This window comes from Cupressus sempervirens, chromosome 10, assembly GCF_028749045.1.
Source record: "Cupressus sempervirens isolate cs-2001-9-10 chromosome 10, ASM2874904v1, whole genome shotgun sequence".
NCBI lineage: Eukaryota > Viridiplantae > Streptophyta > Pinopsida > Cupressales > Cupressaceae > Cupressus > Cupressus sempervirens.
Genome location: NC_143127.1, coordinates 308,669,325 through 308,695,361, shown reverse-complemented (window position 1 = coordinate 308,695,361; position 26,037 = coordinate 308,669,325). Strand labels below are relative to the sequence as shown.

The window sequence follows — 26,037 nt, the reverse complement described above, 5'->3', positions numbered from 1 at the left end:
AGTTTTGGGAAATGTTCAAGGTATTGAAGGCCGACAAGCTAAGAAGTTTGGTATAAATGAAGACACTTTTTGTTTAAAATAAGTGTGGCATTGTAATGTAATATTATAATGTTTAAATACACACTTTGTATGAATAACATTGTTGTAAACTTGATCATAGTAAAATAAAATATAAACACTTGATTACTTTTTGAAGAAAGCTACAAAGGACAAATTGGATATTGAAGATATCAAAACAATTAGAAAGGTTTTTGTATGTATACCTTTTGTATATAGATTGCACTATTGTATATGCATCTTTGAGAAGTGGGAAAAGATTTCTATTTTTATTGTAAAACCAAATCCTAATAGGGTCGAGGATTATTATAAGGTTTAGTCCTCTAACAAGGACAAAAATACTATATTAATGTAATAAACTCCTAACAATGTCAATATCTTTCACACGATACATTTGATTAGTGGATTATTTTTTGGGTACCATCCCCACCTGAGTTTTCAATTGTCCAAGGTTTTCCTAGTTTAAAAAATAATAGTTTCATGATTTAAATTGTGTTATTGTTATGTTTACTTTTTTATTTTGATAATTTATATAAGTTTAAATATTGTTAATAATATCCATAGTTTGGTAAAATTTTATAGAATATGGATTCACTCTCCCCCCAACAGTATTAACTATTTCTAACAATTGGCATTTGACCATAGTTACTCAATGGAGGCCTAATAACTTGAGTAAGATCTTCATCAATATGGGTCAAGTACAAATGAACCTAGAGGAAGCTCTTGAAGAACTTGATGTAGTGATAGAAGAAAGAAAGAAAATAAAGATCGAACATAGAGATGCACACGATTTCATTTAGAAATAGAAAGAGAAGATTGAATCATTTAATTCTAAGAAGAAAAAGTTATACAATCAAATGAAGGATAGTAATTTGAAGCTTTTGATCTTAAGAGAGATAATGAGACTCTAAAGCATGAACTTGAGATCATCAATCTTAAGATGAGAATGATGGAAGATAACAAGATAAGTCAATAAATTTTGAGATCTAAGAATGCAAATCTGAAATCCAAAGTGACCAAACTAACCTCTGATCTTGAAACTACAGAGTTATATTAAATAAAACTTGTGAAGTGAAACAGTATTGTTAAAGGAGAAATTACACAAATAATGAAACCTCTTGATAAATTGTACACCAGTACTAAGAAACTCAATGAGTTGATTATGGAACAAAGACATGCTTATGACAATAAATTGATTGGATATGATGAAGGAGAATCATCTAAAGGATCTAAAGTTACTAAGGAACTAGATCTAGTGAATAAACAACTTGAACATCAAGAAGATCTAAAAAAAGAAGCACCTATTCAATGTGGCCAACCTAAAAAACCTAAGAAGTGAATAAACAATCTACTAGAAGATAATTTTCATGTAATCATCTTGGACATATGAAGGAGGACTATAGTGGTAATTATTCTAAACCCTTTTCTGCTTATTTTTATAATTTCTTTGCTTATGGAGATAGATCTAATGAATGTACTTGAAACCTAAATATAATAATAATAATGGAATATATGAAATTACTAACCCTAGAATTAGTAAACCTCTTGAAGGAAAAAATATCATGAGAAATAGAACTATGTGTCGCAAGTGCAAAAGTTTTGGACATATTTCTATGGATTACATATTAAAAACTAATCAATTTGGACCTAGACATGGAAACAATGTGATCATAGCATGTCAGATTTGCAAAAATGTGGCATATTTAAGATATTTGTAGGATAAGAAATACAAGAACACCAAGTATTAGATCACAAAATATGAACAACAAAATGATGCAAACAACAATATAAGAAGGAATGAAAGACATAAAGAAAATGTGAAAAAATGAGTAGAAAAAATCAATGAATAATTTGTCAAAGAAAAGACATCTATAAGGACACAAATATGGGTTGAGAAGATAAATAACACATCTAAGAAGAAGTTGAAATCAATTGAAGTAGTTGAAAAACCCTTATTAGTTTAAGAAATCAATTCATTAAAGGAAATAGGGTATATCACACCAAAAATTCATTAGACCCTGAAATAGTGACATGAACTTTTGCACACTTGGCAGAAGCATGAAAACGTTTTTTAGAGGCCACAAGAGAGCCTAAATATCTATGGTCATATGTGAACTTAAGAAAATAATTCTATCTACAAGTTACAATATCAATTTTTTGAATTTGTATACTAACATAGTTAATGAAGAATGGATTTGTTGTAGATAAAAGGACTTAAAAAAAGTAGTGATTAATAGTTCAAGAATTTGGATCCAAGACAAGTTTGTGGGGGAAATTGAAGAGTGATTTGAAGGATATTTGAAGTGTTTGAGAAGTGAATTCAACAAGCTTTATGAAAAAGACCTAATTTTGGGATTTTAAAGGTATTTACATATATTGCTTTGAGTTAACTACGAAGTCATTTGAAATTTATATAATGGACCCCTCTTTGCTGTGTGAAATTGTGTATAAACTAAGGTATAAGTTTAAGAGAACATCAATTGCACATTTGGGAGATGACCCTATTAGGGCATTTTCACAAATTCCAGATGGAGTGATAATAGTAGAAGATGTACAATCCTACATCTACTATAAAATTGAAACCCTAGAAGATTCTAATATTTCTATGGAATTTGAAAAGGTTTACAAACAAGACATTATTTTTAATGACAAAATCAACCATTTAAGGAAATTGAAGAATGCACAATACATACTTTTCCATGAATTTGATAATGAAGAATGGGATAGAGTTATCTTATGTGGAATACTTGACAAAAAAATTGGTTAGGAGATCAAGTAGTTGAAATTACAAGTGACCTAATTCATGGAGTGACTAGTTTATGTAACAAGGGAAAAATTATTATCAATGATAACAATATGAAGGAATTAGTGCATACTAACATTGCACAAAGTGGAATGGTAGAGGTAGGATGATGGGTCTAATGAAACAAAATGATATGAGATTTATTAGTAAAATATTAGCATACAATATTAATTCCATCTCTAGAGAAGATGGAGTTTCGATAGCTTTTGCAAATGCACTTTATAAGATTTGCGTTGACAAATTTGAAGTTAATTTGTTTGAGATTATAAGAAAACAACTTGTACAAAATATAAATAGAATTTAGAAACATGAATATGAAACCTTGAAATTTGGGTCACTAATCCAATGCCTATTATTTTATATCTTGAAAAACTTCCCAAATACGATGTGGTTAGAATTGAAATAAGACAAGTGTACAATGAAATTGGTCAATTATTATTATAGAAATTTTTTTGAGGACTGTATGATTACAAAAAAAACCATTTTGATAAGAATTTCAAGTCTAAGATGAAGAAAATAATGAAAATTCCTAGAACTATTATGGAAATGTATAAACTAATAATATCCTTTATGATGGAAACTGATAGAACATGTATGAAAGTAGTTAACACAAGTGTTATGTTTGTTGATGCTTTAGGCTATGAGGTTATAGAAGCATAATTTAATGAATAGGTTGAGAAATTAATGAAGGCATCTATTGATGATGAGAGTGACAGATGGGGCGCAACAAAAGAAATATTAGTTGAAGCATAACGATTGCAGATATCCAAAGCAACAAAGAAGAAAAGTGAGAGTGTGGTAAATAAAATGTTGAAAGAAAAAAGAAACAAAAAGAAATAATATATTGAGGCTAAAGAAACAACAGTTGAAATGAAGGCAACATGTCAAAGTAATATCTTGCTAGTGTAACCTCTATCTGTTGCACTTAGGAGTCCACCACCAGCAACAACACGGTTATATTGTTAGAGTAATAAGATATTTCCTTATTAATTAAATCATTTTGATTTAATTATTAAGTCACTTATTATTTCTAGTTTACTTAAGCTAAAATTTAGGCATATTATAATTACTTACTGTCATGCAACCTAGGTTAGATTTGTGTTAGGGTTTTTATCTCCTTTTATATGGATTGATCTCTTCATAATTTTATTTATTCACTTTTGATAGTAGCAATCTATTTTTTTCTTATCAAGAATGTCTCATCTATGGATCTGGCAATTCTAGCCTTCATAGTTTTTTGTTTCTCTCTTTTGTGATAGGTGTTTGCATGTAGATGATTCTTGGGAGCTATAAGGTTGATCTTTTGTTACCTTTAACATGATATTAGAGCTCCAAATCTTCATCCCCCTATTCTATTTATGAGAAGTTTGGCTCGGTTTTAAGATTTGTGCTTTTTCTTTGAAAGGGTTTAATTTTTCAAAATTAGTTGGTATTGAATCTAAGGGTTCACTAATTTTGAGGTCACTTTGAGCTCAAACAAACATCACTTTTGAGCTCAAAGCACCCAAAAACCCCTATTTTCATATATAATTTGTCCAATTTGGACATAGCTGGAATTTCAAGCTAAAAACTTTAGCTTCCAAATTGGGCGTGTTTCCTAAGGCAGTGATTTTTTGAGACTTTGGCACATTTTCCAACTCAACAATTTTTAAATTTTTGGTAGACAAATAAGAATTTTTTGTTCAAAAATTGGGATTTTTGGCACGTATCTCGAGGCAATAATTTCTTGAATTTTGTTTACAAATCAAGATTTTTTGACATATTTTCGAAGGTGGTGATATTGTGATTTTTGGTGCAAAATCAAACTTTTTTGGTGTGCAGATTGAGATAGTTTTGGTATGAAACTGACACGCTTCCTAACGTAATTTTTGGTTCTGATAAATATGCTTTTCAAGACAATTTGGCATGGATCCCAATGTAGAAATTTTTCTACTTTCCCAATGCTTTTTTTGGACCTATTTGTGGTTTTTTGGCTATAACTTGCTCATCTAGACTCCATTTTTTGATCTGATAGAAGTGTTAGAAAGCTGATTCTAAGCCTTCATGGTGGTGTAGTTTATTTGGATTTTTTATGCTGTTTGGTGGCCTATTTTTGCTGAAAAATCTAGAAGTTCTATTTTTTACTCTGAGAGACATATTTTGAGACATTCTATTTTCCTGATTCTGTTCCAAGCACATCCCATTCAGTTTTTAGCTTTTTTATGCATTTTGATGGATATCTTGATTATTTCAGGTTTTCGGATCAATTTTTTGTTTCAAATGATTTTTCATGGGTTGTACTATCTCCTTTATTAGCCTTATGTCTCTTTTGATCTTTGTTGACATCTTTATGTAATATTTTTGCAAATGCACTAAGATAAACTTGATTCTATTACATTTTGGGATCTGACACATCTTTGTGTTTTGTTGTACTTGCACTATATTATAAAGTTCCTTGGGGGGTTTCATTTTGGCCATATTCATCATCTTCCTTTTTCAAGTGAGTGTTCCTTCCATGGCATTAGCCTCATTGTGTGTCAATAACAGGTGCCATTGTAGGTCTTTCTACTTCTTTTTCACTCATGATGTTCCTAGTTCTTCTTTCTTTAGGAGATATTGCATTGAGTTTCAGTGTTTATATATTACCTCTTAGCATTATAGGGGGGTTATGTTGGTTCTATTGTTTTCTTGGTTCGATGGAGTGAGCTATGTATTCAGTATTTGGTCCTATGTACTAAGCAATTATAGTGGCTAGATAACTATGAATTTTGGTGAGATGGATCATTTACCATATTGACATTCTTTTATTCCTATGTTTGGAGGCCATGAAGATACCTTCCATCTTTGATTGATCATCTCTTTAGACTTAGTCTTCTCTACGTGGTCATGTTCTATATAGTGGAGGTTCTTCAGATCAGCAGTTTGGCAGTGTCTACAACTTTATGCTTTAGTGATGTTCTTCATGATCATCTTCTATTCCTATCTTCTAGGACATTCTTTCCATCTCTTCTTGGAGTCAGGTTTTTCCCATGTGGTTTTCTTCATTTCTCCTCTTTATAGATATTTGTTTGCACTTGGGTACCTCATCAGGCCTTGTTGTTGGGATCCAATTTTCTTTTTAGCACTAGTTTCTAGTTTTCTAGCTACTCCCTAAGTTTATCTTAAGGGGGGGTGTTAGAGTAATAAGATATTTCCTTATTAATAAAATCATTTTGGTTTAATTAGTAAGTTACTTATTATTTATGGTTTACTTAAGATAAAATTTAAGCATATAAAAATTAATTATTTTATTAATTATTATCATGCAACCTAGGTTAGATTCATGTTAGGGTTTTGATCTCCTTTTATAAGGATTGATCTCTTTGTAATTTTATTTATTCATTTTGTATAATAGCATTCTCTTTTTTTGCTAATCAAGAATGTCTCATCTATGGATCTAGCAATTCTAGCCTCCATAGGTTTTTTCTTCTCTCTTCTGTAATAGGTTTTTGCATGTAGGTGATTCTTGAGAGCTATGGAGTTGATATTTCATCAACTTCAACATGTAACACCTATCAATGCAAACCCATCTCTTGCAGTAGTATAACCAACTAATGAAGATGAAGATCTGATAGTTTTCATTGTGATCAACACCCCTATAGTTTCAATAAGGTCTATAAGGACCTTACCATTAATGAATTTTGCACCTATTAAGACAGAAAAAAGATAAAGGGAAAAAGGAAGAAATGTTACCTAAAAGATCTAAAAGGGTTAAAGAAATGGTACTGGTATCAGACCTATAAAGAAGCCTAAAGTCATGATGACTTATGTTGGGAGGAAAATAGCATAACATAAAGAGAAAGACACTTCACCAAAGAGAATGGGAGGGCATATTAATGCACCAAAACATTAATCATAGCCATAATCTAAACAATTACAAGAACAAAGTAATGGAAAGAAGAAAAAATGTTGAAAACCAGAAATTGGTAGATTGAATCAAATGATAATTAAGGATAGGAACCTTACAAAATTGATCAAGTATCATGACTTAAAGAATCCTTCATAAAAATGGGAATTGGATAATATACTTACAAGTTACATGATTGATTTCAAGAAATATTTCGTACATATACATTGGAACACACCAAATGAATTATATGAAAGGTTGAAAATAAGGAAGATTAGAGTTAATGAGGAAGAGAAGAAAATAAGAGAAAATGTAATTATGAAATTGTGTATCTTAGAAAATGATGATCAAATGTATGATGTTAAGAAGAAGTTAGAGACCTTATTGAGAGATAAAACAAGAGTAATTTGAATAATGGGGGGGTTTATGATGAAGTAATTTCAAGGCAACATTAGAGGTAGTAGTAAAAGTAATAGCATACTTTAGTTCTACTCTAGTAGTAGTAGCAATAGACGATTCCCAAAATGATATGGTAAATGATACCAATGATGCACCAAATATGGAAGGTGAAACCATGATGACAGCGGTAACAAAAATCACTATTGATACTAGTGAAGATCCCTTTGCTAGTGCTAAAGATGATGCCTTAGTAGAAAAAAATGATAATGAATTTGGCAATTTGGAAATAGTCTACATTTTAAATTACACAAGAGAAGAAGAATTATAAGGGAAAAAGAGTAAATAGGACTCTATAGTTATGCACAAATAGATAACAACCATAGAAAAATATTTTTGATCCCTACCCCTATAAGCACAGAGTTTGACTATACACCTAATTGGTTAAATATATTGGAGAAAATGACATCTAGCACCATTTATTTGAAGACGAGAGAAAGAGAAGAATAAAAGAAAAATAAAGAAATATAAGGAAGAAGAGGAAAAAAATTGGAAGTAGAATAATAAAATAATTGGATGGATACCCAATGTAGGGAGGTTGGATGAATCAATCATTGATTCATGCTCTTGGTCTTCCTACAAGACTCTTACGATGTTGTTCCCACACCACTTGTCATCTATCAAACAAGTCAAGACTTGATGCATTACTCACTTCATTCACCCTATCCCTTAAAGTATCATATAAGTTCCCAACCTTCAAACCTTTAAGTAGACCTTGCAGAGGTGTGGAGGCATTGTTGAACACTTCAGCTCAACCAAATAGATGTGTTCGAAGTCCCATGAATTTCATCTTCCCATCTGATTTCTTTATTTCTTGTCAAATATGCTTAAAAGACTAGTAGCCCCAATTAGGTCTCCTATAGTAAGAAAATAAAGTTGTTCTCATATTCCTTCCAAAAGATCCCTATAATATTTTCTAGGTTTCTTGGTTCATTAGCTATCCACTTAAGGATTCTTGGGGTCTTGGGGTCATACCCTTCCATCCATTACCCTAACGCAAATTAGGTAAAAATTGGGCTTTTTAGGTTTCATAAGCTACTTAAACAATCTTTATTGTTTTTGGCTTGTTCTAGGATTGGTATGATCCTCTCCACTTCATGGGACGATGATAAGACTTCCTTCATCCATTTACAAAAGGAATTAGGACTCTAGCTTTACTCCTCTGCAAGATATGTTGATTTCTATATGGTCTTCCCTAACTGGGCTCACCACAGGCTTGCCCAGGGAAAGACCTTAATAATAACTTCTTTGCATTTGAGGGCCTTGGAATCTATACATATTATATACATTGAGTCTACTTAGTATTCCCAAGAGGCTATACAGATTGGATGGTGAGAAAGTGAGTTAGAGTTCCATTTTCAAGAACTACCTAGACAAAAACCAATGACTGTGTAAACCCTAAATAATTTTACAAAAGGTAAAAAAAATGCTTTAAAATCCTATCTACCAATCCATAGAATCAATAAAAAATGTAATTCAAAGGATGCATAGGTGAAATTATCAATCTTTAATTTCTAACCACCTACTGTATCAAAAACAAAGAAATTGCTCTCAAATTGCTTCAAATGCTGATTGCAAAAACACTCAACAATACAATAGACATCCATACCCGCTCATAGGTCTTGTCATGCCTTATATAGGATGGCTAGGTGGTTATTTACCCCTTATGACTCCTCTCCATTGATTTGCACTTCCTTGCCAAAAGTTGCTCAAGGAACTTTTTAAGAGTTGCAAATTTGCCCAATACAATTGACTTTTACATATTTTAGCAACTTTTTCACAATTTGGTCAAATGACGACCATTTCTTCCCAAACTTAACCACAAACCTCAACCAGGGTAAAGACCTCAAATTTTTCATAGCTCATTATTCCCTTAAGGCATTGTCCTCAAATAAATAAGTCTTTCATTTTTTCTTTAACTAAGTAATTTCTATCAATAGAGAGTTGTTTTCATTTTTTAACATTATCATATCATTATACAAATATTGATCTAAACAATTTACTCTACAAACACTAAACGTAATGCACAATTCTAGTATTGTAGTTGTTATGCTCTGGAATATAATCATAAATATAAATATAAACAACTTACTCTACAAACACTAAACATAATGTTCAGCTATATGTGAGTGACTAACTAGCCGACCAAATTCTCTTTATAGAAAGTACCAGATATAATAATTTTAAATTCATTTATTAATTTCTGCAAACTGATTTATTGAGAAATTTTAGTCGCTTGGATAGACACTTCCGAGTTCTATTACTGTAGTTGTTATGCTCTAATGGTCAAAATATTGATCTAATCAACCTACTCTACAAACACTTAACATAATGTACAATTCTAATTTAGTTGTTATGCTCTGATATAAATTGGTTAATCATGATTTAGAATTTTATGATATAATCTTTGATAGGCTATACTAACAACGATTGATGTTGTTAGCGTCGTGCTGATCACGACTGAATACCTTTATATTTGGAAACCTTCTTAAATTGATCAAGCATAGAACCTAATGTTCTTTATTGACTTTGTAACATTAGTTCAACATACTAGGAATACAACAAAGAAGTTGGAGCTTTTATTTGCCTGGGTAGACAGAGATATATCAACGCCTTCATTCTTATTGCAATTGCACCAGCAAAAATAAGCTTAAATCCTGCACTAGATGGTAAGAGATAGATGGAACGGCATACATAAATCGACCACAAATGGATGAACATTGGCATATCACGGTGCTGAAATGCATAAACAACACACAGCATATTCGACATAATAAACTGACTTGAAATAGCACAGCCTAAACAAAAATCAGATGAATGGTGAGTTTGCAGTGAACTGGAAATAATGTAGTTTAGCAGAAATTATGGATAAACGTTGAGGGGAAGGCGAGGGGTTGCGATTGCATGGAGAGGGTCGGCCATGAAGAGATCGGTGAGTCCCTCTTGAAGGCGGATGGGTGCGGCTGAGGCAGTGGACCAGTGGAAGCAGTGCAGCAGGCGCGCCAAGAGCATGATTGTCATTGAAGTGCCCAGAGCAGCCCCCATGCAGCCGCGCCTTCCAGTGCTGAAAGAAATGAGACGAAGTTCAGGGTCGCCCAACTCAAGTACGCCCTGGTCAGCCGGGTCATCTTTGAGAAAGCGCTCGGGGCAGAAGCGCACCGGGTCCTCCCAAACGGACGGGCTCCGTCCCAACCCCAGGCGGCTGATTATAACGTGGCTGCCCTTTGGAATGTGATACCCGGCCACTGCGCAGTCCTCCGTTGACATGTGAGGAAGGTTGAAAGGCGCTACCGGATGTAACCTCAGCGCCTCCTTTGCACACGCCCTCACATATCTCAGCTGTCCGAGGTCCGACTCCTCTACCAATCGATCCTTCCCCACAACCCTATCGATCTCCTCCACCGCTTTCTGCATTAACTCCGGCTGCAACATCATCTCTGCCAAGGCCCATTCTACGGCATTTGAAGGGTTATCCACTGTAGCGTACGTCAGATCCTGCATTGCGATGATTTGATTAAACAAAGATTTGATTGAAGTTAATAATTTAAATGTCTACGGCCTGTAGTGATACTTACCGCTACTTGAGACTTTATCTCCTCCAAGCTTAGCAAGGGAGAGCCATCAGAGTTGTCTTTCGCAGAAATCAAGACGTCCAGCAGGTCCTGGGGTTCTTCTGCTGAAGAACATCCCCGCCTCAAACGGAACCTCTCTTCAATAACAGGCACGTGGTATTTGTCCACAGAATAAATGGCCTCTTTCATGGTTCTCTCGTCGCCGCCGATGTCCAGCCATTTCAATGACGGCATGTAATCACAGACGCTCATGTTATACAAAAGGGACAGCACCTTAAACAAGGCATTTACGTGCTCGTCCTCTGCTCTGGTCGGACCTCCCTCACTGCCTTCATTTGTGAAATAGCGCCTGTTGAAGATGAGTTTTCTGATCACATTTGCGCTGTAGTGCCTCAGAACATATCTTACGTTGAGGAAAGTAGTGGGTCGCGCAGGAGATCGGGCAGTGCATTGGTTGAATATCCAATGTACCAGATTGTCGGCCTCCTCCATCCGCTTGCTTTGTAACCACTTGAGGCGTGCGGCTGTCAGCACTTCCGACGCAACCACTCTCCGCATTTTCTTCCACTGATCTCCCAACGGGACAACAGCGACGGATAGAAATCCTCTGCTGGAGTAACTGGTCGCCATTGTTGTGGGGCGAGAAGCAAATGTAGCATCATGCTTCTTGAGAAACTCTCTTGCTATCTCCGGGCTATTGACAGCAATGACGTGGACGCTTCCTAGACGGACACAAAGGATGGGGGTGGCATATCTTTGGAGGAGAGAGTGGAGCCACTTATAACCAGGAGCCCTGTACACTAACTCCGGTAGATTGCCAACTATTGGCCAGGGTTGCGGCCCCGGAGGCAGAGGCAGAGAAGTTTTGTGTGGTAATTTGGATTTGCATATGCGGAAGAGGATTAAAGATGAAAGGAGGAGAAGCACAAGAGTGGGAAATAAGGCTATAGTTATATACATCAAAGACGTTGCGAAATCAGTATTGATCCCATTAGGCAGCGTCTTGCATCCTCCAATCCAAATAACAGGAATAGAAGATAACAATGCGAAAGAGACAATCAATCCAGAAACGCTTTCCATCTTACAGCCTTCCTGTAAGTGAAGAGAAGCGTTTCTTTCAGAGAAAAGCTGCTGCTTCCCGAGAATTTATAGAGCAAGATAATAAAGAATAGACTCGTCAGGCTCAAACCTACCAATCAAGCTAACGTTGATGTAAAACGTGCAAATATAATATTGTTGTCCGCTTATATGAAATTGTATTTATCGATTTTGCCGAACACCAAAGCATAGGACTCCAATTGGAGACGATACCATCACAAAACGTGGCTCTAACATTCACAGCATGTATCGGTCTACATAAGTAGGCTGGTAGAATAAATAATAGGTAAATCTCAGATGCGTTATAGGGAAATGGTTATGAACTCCGTAGCTAATATGTTTACTATCCTCCTCCATTACATTTTATGCATTGGTGTATATTTCTATTTATTATGGCACAATTTGTTCTAATATTAAAACTCAAATAATTAGAAACCTTTAAATAATTCGTAACATCTGATTTGCTTTTAAACATAATAGAAAAAATAATTTATTATAATAGATTAAAGAATGTAAAATAATTGTATAAATTAAAGTAATTTTTTGATAGGCATGATGTTGAATAGGGTTGTCTAATTGTTGTATACATACTTGCACTTATAATATACATTGCTGTAACATATCTAAACTCAAAATTATAAACAAATAATAAATATAAAAGTCAAGTAACAAGTAAAAGGCATAGTGCTCCTTTTGGCTTGCACTCCTACTCTCATTGGCATGTTCCATTGTTTTCAAAAAAATATTGAATTAATTAGCAAATAAGTTCTACATTGTTGGTGTTTTCAAGATCATAGCATTACTATAGTGAAGAGACATTATTTATTGTTCTAATTGCATTCTAGGTACAATTTTACTTACATTTCTAATGAAGGGTTGTCATTGTTTGCTAAAGGCTTTCTTTTTCTTATAATAGTGCTATTGGGACTCAAAATTGGAGCCCCAATTTTGAGTACATTCTAAAACTTGAGTCTAATTGAGCCCCTAGAAGCATTTTGAGTGCATGTGTGCCCAACCGTCATTTTGAGGCCTATGAAGTTTTTCATGTTTCTAACACTTTGCATTTACTATATGCATACGTCCCATGATGATAAGTTGTCATTCCCAGTCATTCCATGAAGTTTCATTTTGAGCATTGTTCAAATCTGCATTTTTTCCCAAGTGTCAAACAATGATAGGAAGCCTAGTTTTACAACTGAATATCTTGTACCCAGTTAAGTTTCATGGCTCGCTGCTTTAGGAGTGTTTAGTATGCATATTAGAGAACCTATGTTCTATATTTCAAGTTCTTTTGATATGTTTTGACTAAGTTTTGAATCCCTTAAAGTTGGTCATTTACTATTGTCATGTTGATGCATATTTCTCAAAATTCTTGGAAGCCCTATTTGACCAATTATAAATTTGATCCAATTATCCAAAATGAGAAAATTCCTTTTGCATTGGATTCTAGGGGTCAGACACATGCTATGCTCCAATTTTGAGCCTCTGACGAATTTGTTTGACTAGTTTTCAAATGTGATTCCAAATGCAACTTGTAAAATTTTACTAATGTCTAAAAATTAGATTGATCGGCACCCTTGTTCAGGATGTCATAGCTCTGAATTTGTGATAGATGAGACCAAAATGGATTGTACCACTATGTTCTCCTCTGAAAATACTTTAAGTGTGCCTATTTTTAATTCTTGATGAATCTATTTGCACACTTTCCTAGGTCCATTCTATTTTTGAAAATCATTGTTCTCCTAGTGTTCCCAATTCTACAATTCTGAGTGTCCCACTTTGACTGCTTGCAAAATTTTTCTAGTTATTCATCATGAGCCCAAATTGTAGATTTTAGCTCTCCTCATGACAATGAACTAATGCCCCAGTTTTCGTGCCTCCAAGTGATTGTTTGACATATTTTCGAAGCCAAAACCAAATGCACTTTATGGTTTTCTAACATGTTTGTTTGCAGGTAGTTTCAATTGAGCAAATTTGACATCAATATCTTTTGACCTCAAAGTCATCAGGACAAAAAATCTGATAGGGTAAGAGAATTTGAACTAGAGAATCAGTGTGTCAGATCACAAGATCTAGTTATTTGTTTTGGTTAGATTTTAAAGCTAACTCATAGGCCTTCCTATTAGAAAGCCATACTTTGAAAGAAGGGTAAAGTAAGTTTTCAATGGTGATTTATTGGTCAAGTTTGATTTTAATCAGTGCCAGGTGTTCATTGGATCAGTTTGAGGTATCAGGTGTTTCAATTCATTTTTCTTTTAGCCAAACTTGCTTTGGTGCTTGACTAACTGCACTATTTAGGTGAGGTACTATGAAGGTTGGAGATGTTCAAAAGATTATAGTTATGATTGATCACTAAAAATAGTGCAATGATACAATGACGAATAGTTTGCATAAAAAAGGGGGGTGAAAGAGAAGTGAAAGTAAAAGGGGAATACTCTTATTGCATAATGAGGACAAGTCTTAGAAGGTGTATTCTCATCCCCAATAACTAGGTTGTAATCATATAAAATGGGCTCTCTAAGTTTGTTAATTTGTTTAACGCTTGCAAATATCAACTAGTAATTTGATAAGCTTACAAAGGTGAGTGTCAACAATGGAAAAAGCAATAGGCTTTGAAGAATCATTATTTCAATGAAAGTTGTACGGTGAATGGAATATGATGAGACATAGATCAAAGAATCATGGCACCTCTAGTTTTACAATCTGCATGATTGTTATCATCACTATTGTATTGACACTTATGTCCTTGGAGGATGCATGACTAATACATCCTTCATGCTCCTTTACACCATGACCATTATGCATTTTCAAGTTAGAAGTCACTGAAGTTAGAAGGATGCAACAAATGATTACAAGAGAGCCTACACATATGCAAATACAAAAGTTTGTAACTAGAAAGGAGTGGAATTTGTATAAAATAAACAAGCTTTGAATTCTATGCAAATACAAAAGTTTGTAACTAGAAAGGAGTGGAATTTGTATAAAATACACAAGCTTTGAATTCAATGCAACATGTGTTTCTAAAAGGATAGGAGCCTCTATTGCTGAACCCACACCCAAATCTATTTCTCAATAGCCTCCATTACTGTAGCTTTATTAAAGTTACCAAGAGCTATGATGGATATAGTCGATGGAAGCAACACTACTTTTCAAACTTGTTCACATAATTCCCTCCAAGCAAAACATATGTATAAAAAGAGGTGGATTGCGCACTATAAAATAAGCTATAGAATGTTTCACATAGAGCAAATGTATTTGGTGTAATCTTATATGTGAGCATGCCTAGTCTATTGGTGGAGGTGAAATAATGAAGATGTTTTTAGAGATGTTAGCCATCATGACAGAGGTCAATATAGGAGATTTTATTCATTCCTTGCACTAGATTGACTCGATTTTAGGTGTGGAGAAATGCATGAAAAATCTACACACCTCCTTTGATAGAGTTGTCAAAGAAATAATAGAGGAGCACTAACAACGAAGGATGTTTTACAAAAAATACATCATTAGTTTTATCCCACATTGTTTATGTGAGTACTACTTTACACTTTTTATAGATACACTTTTTTGAGATAAGACTCATGCATGGAGCCCAGTCAGCCAGCTAGGTGACATGGAAGAAATTTTGAACAATCCAAAAGATGATTAGATAGTGACATGGATAGAGCAACCAAGCAAGACATGCCACATGGTTCCCAGGTGGACCATTAGTAGAATGACACATGGCACAAATTTTGAGGAGGTGACATGGCCATTTCCAAGATGCAACTCATAAGATTGTGACATGTGGCAAAATTGAAGGTCGTCACTATGTAACAATATAAAGATACATTGAAGATAACAAAATCAAGAAAGTGACAAGGCAACATGTAGTAGTGGGTGATGACGTAGTCCTAGTAGGAGAAACTCACCAGATTGTGATACGTAGTGAAATTAATGACCATCACATTGTCATAATATAAAGTCTCTCACCAGTTAACCAAAGTGACAATGCAATGATGAATTAAAAGTTGACACATGGCAATGTGTCATAGGCCTATGAGAAGACAATGGACCAATCAAGTGACACCACATGGCAAAGGGCCTAGTAAGCTGATGACATGGCAAGGTGACTCTATATGAAGATTCAATTAGAGGTTTCCACATGACAATGTGGTAGATGACAAGTGGCGGTTAGTGGACCAATCAAAGGGTGTCACATGGTACTTGGGTGGTGATGGAAGAGTAGAGATCAATGAATCACACGGCAACATGTGTCAAAGTTTGGTCAACCTAGGTTTGACCAAGATGTAGAATTGGACAAAAGATTCTAAAGTTTAGAAAAAGTAATTAAAAAAAAAAAAAATTTGGTTTTCAACTTGCAGAGGGTCATTTAAATTAAAAGATGTTATATTATAATTTTTTTTCACTTTAGGCAAGGTTTAATATTTGCAAATAAATTACATACCTAAAAACCAGTCATGGACTTGAACTTATTTTGATCATCTTGGGCATTTCTGTTAAGTTAGTATATGACTATCATATTCTGACAGAAAGGTATCATGATGAACTTTTCATATTTGCCATATATTTTTGCACATGAAGCCATATGTGTGAGATATTAAGAGTTTTGTTTGAGGTACTTATTTTTCAACTACACTATGTTATGCGAGTTCATACTTATTTTTTGGTGAAATGATGAATTAGGCGTCGACCAAAGTTGTTGGAGATGCTTTTGGTGATGTATTGTCACCTCCAAATCAGTTTAGTAAAGGATTTATCAATATTTTAGATGCATATCTAATGTTTTCATCAGAGTAAGGGTTTCTCATCAGTTGAGGAGATATTTTGAGTTTGTTGAAGCTAAACGATATGATTCCATTCAGATTTTGGTTGTAGAGAGAAGAGAGAGAGACTTTACAATATTAGGGGATAGAGATTCAAATGGACACGTGTCACTTCCATATCAAATCTAGGATTTCTTTCCTCTCCTATATCTTTTTTCTTTCTTTCTTTCTTTCTAAAAGGTTGTTTTTAGTTTATTAGAAATTTTTTCATTGCTATGATACCACCTAGGGTAGGTTCCCAAGTTTTGAGCAAGTTCTCAGCTAGTTTTTGACCATTCTTCATCATTTTCTCTTGTATGAAGAACATTTAATGGAGTTTTATGTAAGATTGTGATCTATTCAGTAGTTGCATGGGTTATTACATGCATCTTGAATGTATAGTTTTAGAGAAATGAATACAAGGAACAACAAACTTCTTAGTTGCATTTTGATTCTCATCTCCTATCTCTATTATTTGCAATGTTTTGTGGTTTAGAAATAAAAGGCTTAAACCTATTTGCAACTCTTTAAAGTTGTATATCTCAACATACTTTGGTGTTGGAACAAAGGGCCATGTAAATGCTTGTTATATTTGACAGGGTTGCAAGTTTCATGAGAAGGATATATCATGAGTATGCAGGTTTTTCTAAACACTGATGTCTAATTCACAAAGTGATAGGATAGATTTGATATCTTGATGTATGGGATATGTCACTGGTATTGTGGATGTATGTTTGTAGTTTGTGAAAATTCCTAGTAGATAAGGCACTGATTAGTTACAAGATCAACATGTTTGGATTTTGTTGATACCAAACTTTAATCAATTATCCATTTCCATTTCCATTTAAGAGTTGAACGGATGCCCTCACTTAGCTTGTAGATTTCATAGGATTTTAAAATTGGTACTACATACCTTTGTTATTGCATAAGTATAGGAGAAATAATGGTTTTATCTACTTTGTATAGATTCAAATTATATGTTTTGGAGCTAGTGCAATATAAATGAATCTAAGGTCTACCCACCTAGGTCTTGCAAAGCTTGAAGAAGAAGGAGAAGTATAGCCTTATAGTTGGCCCCAATGTCTGAATAAGTATGTTGAAGATGGGAATTAGCTACCCCTAGATGTAGTTGTTCATATCATTGGGTTAATCAAAAGCTATTAATTCAGGAGCCAACAAGTGCTCTATTATATGTAATGATATTGTCTATTGTGTGGTTTGGATATCTTTTATATATGGTTTTCTAGTAATGCAAGTTGATTAAAATAATGGCTAAGGTAGATTACAAAAGAGAAGGAGTCTCACAACTCGTGGGATCCTGTAGAGGTTGTTTGCATAGTTCATACAGATGATTTGATCTAGTTATGATATACAAATGAAGACTAGTTAGTTTGCTATTTGCTAGTGTAATAAAGTTGCAAATGTTGATTTTATGTGGGGTACTCAAGATGATATATGTTGTTACACAATAGAGAATGAGTTAAGGAAATAGCCATGCATCCACAATCTAAAGGGTTTGTGATTCTAATTGTTCATAAGGCATTTAAATGTATTTCAATCCGAGATAATAGTGTTCTTGAGATTTAGCATGAAATGCTAGCAAATATGATCAGTATGATGGATTTAATTATTTTTTTAGAATCATGATGGCTTGAGGTGATGAAGAATTTTTTTTTTTGAGAAGTTTGAAACAGACATTGATTGAGTTAGCCAAATATAAAAAATTTGAACATGCTTTTTATGTTCCTAGCTATTATGTCAAGAGAAACTAAAAAACAATGAATGATAAATTGATAACATATTTCAATGTTATGTTTATCATATTGAAATGTTTTCAATGGATCTGTAATAATTCTTCCATGTTGGGTAACATATAATTATCCTCTAATGATGATATGTTAAGATTTCTGAAGTCCACACATTACCTTATGTCACCAATTTTCTTTCTTGTTGGGGATAAATTAGGCACTCAAGTTAAATACTTATAGGATTTATTATTCTTCCATCTCTTGATTTTAATATGTTCTCCCTTCATCTTTGGAGCCAACGTTATATTGATTAGACACTACCTTTGTCTAAAAGGGTTTGTATCAGGCTTCAATGGAACTTCATGTTATAATAGGTCCTTTCTATAAGCCTTATTGTCATCATACGACCATGCAAAACCATGTCGATGTTTTCTAAGCAAGGATATCATACCAAATCTATGTTTAAGGGTAATCTTTGGTTTTTCTAATTTAGTTAGATTTAGAGGAGTTACCTTGGTTTTTGTTGTGTCTTTATTAACAAACACTCTCTCCAATGCTACAAAACCCTTTATTCTCTTATTAATTTTTAATTAAACTACTTCTATTCTACAAATGGTCTCCTTTTTCCTCCTTTCTCAACATAAGCATTCCATTCTGTGTTGGTCTTCATATTGATCCTCGCAAGTAAGAAATCTTAATAAATCCTTGTCATCCTCAAAGGTCTTTGAATTTTGAACATTATGTGATATAGCTAGTCTAGATCCGATCTTTACCTATACTATTTCATAAAAATAAATATCATTATCCCTAATAGCTAGGCTAAGCATGAAAGTTTCTACAAAATTTTGTGACATATTAGAGGATTCAAAGAGATCCCAAATCCACAATATATACCTTTTATAAGCTCTTTTCTTTGATGTGACAAACCTATTATCATTTGAGATACCATCAAATATGGATCACCATATATATAAGGTACCTCGATGGAATGCTTGCTTGCAATATTTATGTATAGTATGAGTTCTTCATACTTAAAAATATTATTAGTGCAATAAAAAATTAGAAGAAATGAACATTTTAATGTTTTACCATATAGACAAACAAAAATAACCCCATCACCATTACCTCCTTTACTATAATCCCCATCAAAATGCATCTTGCATTATATTTGAGGGTCTTCCTTCACATGTATTTCAATTAGATAAGTATTTTTAAGAGGTAGTTTAGTAATAATTACTTCAAAGTTCTCCATGTTTAAATGGATAAAGTTAATCATCTAGTTAGAATTAATATATTGAATAATATAGGATTTTCTTGTTTCTCTGTCATTTTTGACTTCCCTTCCATTTATGGGAATTGCAACATAAGATAGTTTATGGATTTGCAACATAAGATAGTTTATGGAATTTGCATAGAATATAAGATTCCCACTTAATTTTCCAAAAAAAAAATTGTATAAATACATTCATATATATGTTAGAATGATTAGAATATATAAGAGGGGGGTTCAATAAGTTATCCTTAGGTTGTGATGTACTAATTCAACTTTTAACAAATTCAAACATCTTAATCAAACTCATAAATCCACTCATCCAATATATAAAATCATCATTAATTAAATTTATTCATATCAACACCTTTCTCCATATTTTAATGTTAGCTGATTTTTTTATTAAAAAAATTAGTAAACAACATTACACATCAAAAAAACAATCACACAAGTATGAAACCATGATTTAATGTGGAAAAATAATTTGGGAAAAATAACCAACTAACGTTTTACCACTTTTTCTTGCTTCTGAAGTGAGCTTGGTTAAAAGAAAACCCTATTAAAGGTTATAAAACACACTATTAGGTGTGACCCTATCAAAGGATTTAGTCACCCTATTAGGAGTGGCCTTGTTAGAGGTCTTCAAAACATCCCATTATAATTTTACCTTGATTAAAGGATTTATAAAATGACTATTAGGTCAGCTTTGATTGAAGGATTGTAGTGCTACAATGGTTAGAAAGTAATCACTACATTGATCTAATAAATAAAAAATAACTTTTCATATATATATCTTCATTCAAATCATTAATCATTTATTGACTGTTCTTAATCACATTCTTCATCTCTGGTCTCCTTGTCAATACTTCAACCAATCTCACTTTCATCAGCATTTCACTTTTCCTCTGCAATTCTTATTCTTCCACACATTCTTCACAAACTTTCCATCCAACCAACTCCATAAGATATCTAAGATGCCTCCTTAAATAGAAAGGTCAAATATTTTTCTTCTAAAACATAACTATAGATCTTAGGGTTTGATTAGATTCTTTGAATCTATCCATAACTTTATCTTTCTTCTTCTTTCCTTGAAACTTCTCATTGAATCTTTTCTTAGATCGCTTAAAAACATTAACTAATGTATTAAATACACCACCTCATTAATCCTCATCTTTAAAATATTTTTACTATTATGTAAATTCAACTGTGTCAGCATCAAATATTTATTATTTCTGAAACTATTAATATGTTGACACTTGGTCATTACTATGGTCTTTGTCTTGGTCATCACTAGGTAGTTTGGTCACTTTTGATCTATCTCATTTGGCTTGCACTAGCTTGCTTGGCCATCATTATGCTTGGTCACTACTTCATATTTTCTTCATCTTGCTTGGTCATTCCCACCACTCGATTATTACTAGAGTTCCTTAATCTTCTACTTGTAATGTTTAACTTCTTCATTGACCTAGTATCCTATCACTTAGTCAAACTAGTTTTTTACTTAACTTCTTAAATTATATAAATAATCTCTTTTACACTTCAACTCATATTTCATCTTCTCTTAATGCAGTGACAAAAAGAACATTTTATCTTGTCAAATACAAACTGGCCAAGTTCCCTTTGTATTTTTACCATATTTGCTCCTCTTTAATCAACCAATTTATAGATTCATCTAGTTATCTCTCTTTTCAAATTCTCTTCATCAATTAAATTATATGTTATCTCTCTTTTTAAATTCTCTTCATTGATCAAAAGCTATGACATTAAACACTATTAGAAAATATCTTACCAGTAATGTTTGACAATAAAGACAACATAATAATTGTTCCAATTATAGTTCCAACAATCTCCATCTTTGGCATAGATAGGAACAACTTTCGTTACCATGCAATGGAAAATGTGTTCTCTTGATTTTCACTATTAACTTTCTTTGTGTTCTATATCAAATCTTCATTAATATCCTTAGTTTAATTCTGATTCTTACCCATGCAATATCTATAGTTTCATTATGATTCTTATCCATATGGATCTCTGGTATTCTCCCTCTTTGACATGTCTCTCATATATTGGATGCTAACTTGACACACATCTCTCTCTCTCTCTCTCTCTCTCTCTCTCTCTCTCTCTCTCTCTCTCTCTCTCTCTCTCTCTCTCTCTCTCTTTGAGAACAATGCCAAAAACATCATTTACACATCTCCCTCTTTATCTTCTGTACTAATAATTATTTTAATTATCTCTCCCTCTTTCATAATAGTTTATAATTTTCCTTGACTATATTGACTATATTACCATTTGCGAGTTGCAAATTTATCAACTCATGCTTCTGCCCTTCTTTTCACAATAGTAGGAAGCTCCTAATGTGTGACTTATGGCATCAATCCATAAGATATTCTGATCATAACAATTGATGCATTGTTGCATCCCTTCTTAGTTTTCTTTACATAGGGGAATGACCCCTAACTTACCCCTTACATACACATATGAATTCTTTGACACTACCTTGGTGAATACATTAGCTATCTGTTCCTTTGTATTCAAATATTTCATTCTTACTTCTTTGTCTTGCACTAATTTCCTTAAGTAATGATTCTTGATTGCAATGTGCTTTTTCTTTTTATGCATCAAAGGATTCTTAGACATGTTCATAGCACTTATGTTATCACAATATCTTACCATAGGTTAAATCATCTCTTCCTCCATACCTTTTGGTAATTTCTTGATCTACACTATGTTTGAGTAATTAACTGGTACTAAAACATATTAAGCTTGTGATGTGGATTATGAAATATAATTTTTTTTGTTACTTTTCCATGAAATCAAATTAATTGGTGCTAAAACATATTAAGCTTCTGATGTAAATTGAGAAATATAATTTTTCTTCTTGCTTTTCCATGAAAACAATATCTTTCCTAGGAAAAAATCTCCTTGACTTGTACCATTTATATCATCAATATTTTTGGCCTAATCATCATATGTTCAAACTTTCAGATCAAACTTTTCATTCATTTTATACAATAAACCATAGTCTCCCATTCTTTTTAGATGTCTCAATATTGTCTTCATAGGCATCAAGTTATTCTCCTTAGGATATTAGAAGAAAATATTCTAATAATTGCAACAACAAATTAAATATCATGTCTTCTGTGAACAACATATTATAATTTGCCAATCATTGACCTATACAATCTCTAATTTACATTAGCAAAATCATTCTTGAAATTTATGTCTAGTTGTCATAGGTGTTCCAATTAGTCTTGAATTTTACATTCCAAAGTTCTTCACTATATTCTTCATATATTTTGATTGTGTAATGTATATACTTCCTTTTATTTAATAGACTTGTAAACGAGAATTTTTTTTATCTCTCTAAACATTGACATCTCAAATTCTTTCTTCATCTCATTAGCAAAAGGTTTTGCACAATAAATATTGTCCTCCAAATATGATGTGATCGATAAATATTTCAGCTAACAATATCTTATCCTTAGATTCACTTTTCAAATACAGATTGCCAATATCATTAGTTCTTGCAAAATTAATTATCACCAAGTATGCATGTAATCTTTCATACCATTCTCTAGGTGCTTGTTTCAAACCATGTAATGCTTTGTACAAATTACATACCTATTGAAAATAATTTTTCGATTATATATTGTCTTTGATGTTACACAAAATGTCAAGTCTTCACCACTTAGTATTTGATGAGTTCACTTGGGAAAAGAAAGCAATTTCTATTGTCTATCAAGCATTTTAGTGAGAATCAAGCTCAAAGATAGTATCTTTTGAGTTCACTTGGGCACCAAAGGAAGTTTGTAGGAAGATAGTGTCTGTTGAGTTCACTTGGACACCAAAGAGAAGTTGGTATGGAACTAGTGTTAACCAAGCTCACTTAGTTATCAAAGGAAATTAATTTTAGGATGCAGTGTTAAACGAGTTAACTTGGTTACCAAAGGAAGTCTAAAGAAAGTCTTTTCTGAGGTACTGTTGACTAAGTTGGGTTGGCTAATGAAGAATTTTCTTGACTCAACATATTTAGTTTCATGAATTTATTTTTCAATTCTAGGTGACTTAAGGGATGAATATTGAGTTTTTAAGTATATTCAATCCAACTTGACAAGGTAAAAGATATAAGGTAAAGTTGTGGGATTGAATGTGAGAAGCATGAGATTGAAAAGATAAACCAAGGAAACAAATTGGAAGGATAATAGAGTATCCTGAGTTGAACGAGCTGCAAATTTTTATTTGATGAAGGAAGATCAAGTATTAGAGCTAGAACATAGTTTGAAATTAGCAATATAGTTACATTAGCAATTAGTTCATATCATTTTTACTCTCTAATAATTGTAGTAGTGAATCAAATCTCTTAACAAAGTTATCTTAACAGTTATTTGCTAAATTCTCTAACAAGGTGACATTTCTAGATTGAAGTGTCTAAAATTCTCTAATAAGGCCACTCCTAATAGGGTGATTAAATATTTTAACAAAATCACACCTAACATTGTGTTTTGTAACCTTTAATAGGGTTGGCTCCTATTAGGGCTCACTTTAGAAGAGTGAAAATAGTAACTAGGTTCAATTGGTGAATTTTTTCCAAATTAGGTTTCCATGTTAAATCCTAGTGTCATATGTGTTTAGTTTCTTTATATTTCTATAACTAAATTAACTATGGTTAATAACATTAAACATCTTAAGAAGTAAATATTTTAGTGATTGTTGAGTGACAGTAATTCTTAGTGTTAACTAAGTGATTTAGTGCTATCTGAGTTACAACAGTATTTCACTTTTAGTAGAGTTTTGATTTTGATTTGTATTGACATGTATGGGATTTGGGATTTATTTTTGTGGTAACTAATTCACCCCTCCCCTCTCAACTGCTCCTCTTATATTTCCAACAATACCATGTTATTCTTGCTAGGTTCAACAAATCATTCAAGTTGTTCAATGTAGACTTCTTGTTCCAAGATTCCATTCAAGAATGCAAATTTGACATCCATTTGATATACCTTAATTTCTTTGTAAGAATAATATGAAAGTAATTTTCTTACTCCTTCTAACCTTACAAGTGGACCAAATGTCTCTCTATAGTCAATTCCTTACTCGTGTGCATACCCCTTGCAAACCAATCTTTCACTACTCCTTGTGGATTCAACTTTATCATTCAACTTGTTTCTGAATACCCACTTGGTTCCAATCACATTCTTATCCTTTGGCCTTGGTAAAAATGTCCATATTTTGTACTTATCTATTTGATTAATCTTCTCATTCATTTCTTGAGTCCAATCTTCATTCTCCAATGCATCTTTAACTGTTCTTGGCTTAAACTTGCATAGTAGACATGCATTATTCTTGAATTTTTTTCTTATCACAACTCTTGAATCTTTTCCTCAAATGATTTGATCAGATGTGTGGTGTCTTCTCACATATTTAAATAAAAATAGGTCCATATGTTCTTTCTCTTTGTTGTAGTTCACTTAGACTAGCTTGATCATCTTATCCAAGTATTTCCTACCATAACTCATCTTCCTCTATCTAATGTTGGATCTCTTTTTTGTGTGACTTGGCCTCTATATCCTGATGCTTGACAACATGCTAATGCTCGATAGATCTTCTCCATTGTAACTTGACAATGTCTATCCATTTAAGCTCTATGACCTCTTTCTCTTATTAAGGTAAAGTATTTTATTTCACTTCATAGATGTATACAAAATTTCTCTAATCTTAAGGTTCCTTATTGAATTCTTCTTCACTCTTTTCTTCAAATTTGTCAACCCTAAAATTTGTACTTTCCACAAATTTTTTAGTCTTAGTATTCAAACAGTTGTATTTCTTTCTTTTAGTTGAATATTTTTTTGACCCTAAAGGCAATTTTCTATTAGTGCAAAACACTTAGTCATTTACTAGGCAATGTTGGTTAGTCATTACTGTGACTAAGTCATCATACAAGCTAAGCTATCAAGGAGCAAAGTCTATATTAAGTTCAATATGTCCTCAGGTAGTTATAGTGACCAAATCCACATAAGCATCACCAAACATTTTAGTGGTTTGCGAGTTATTTATGAGGCAAAATCTATTGAGAAATCCAATAGGTAAAATTAGTTGTCACTAAGTAAAATTCATGCCGAGGGACATAATCAAAGAAAAAGAAGAGTTGGGTAACATGGTTTTTTCCTTTAAGTTTGGAATGACATAAACTCATTGGTAAACTATTTTTCCAAGTAGGAAGTGTTTTTATATGATTGATGAGTCAATCATGGAGGTAATTATGCCTATAATTTTGGATCATTAATCTCTATGTTGTGTGATCACCCAATCAAAAAAATGTAAAGGTCAAGTTGCAAAAATAATGAATCTCAATCATTTATCATG

The 26,037-nt window shown here is 32.9% G+C and overlaps 1 protein-coding gene across 1 annotated transcript in view; it reads right to left on the bottom strand.

Annotated features, from left to right (window-relative positions):
• Positions 1-10,043: 10,043 nt before the first annotated feature.
• The window catches only part of LOC149533863 (phenylalanine N-monooxygenase-like), a 42,673-nt gene continuing 26,679 nt past the window's right edge, over positions 10,044-26,037 (bottom strand). The window contains exons 4-5 of the mRNA XM_089805917.1: positions 10,757-11,845; positions 10,044-10,676 (exon numbers count right to left, since the gene is read on the bottom strand). Coding sequence (XP_089662043.1) covers positions 10,044-10,676; positions 10,757-11,845 — 1,722 coding nt within the window. The remainder of the gene's footprint in view (positions 10,677-10,756; positions 11,846-26,037) is intronic.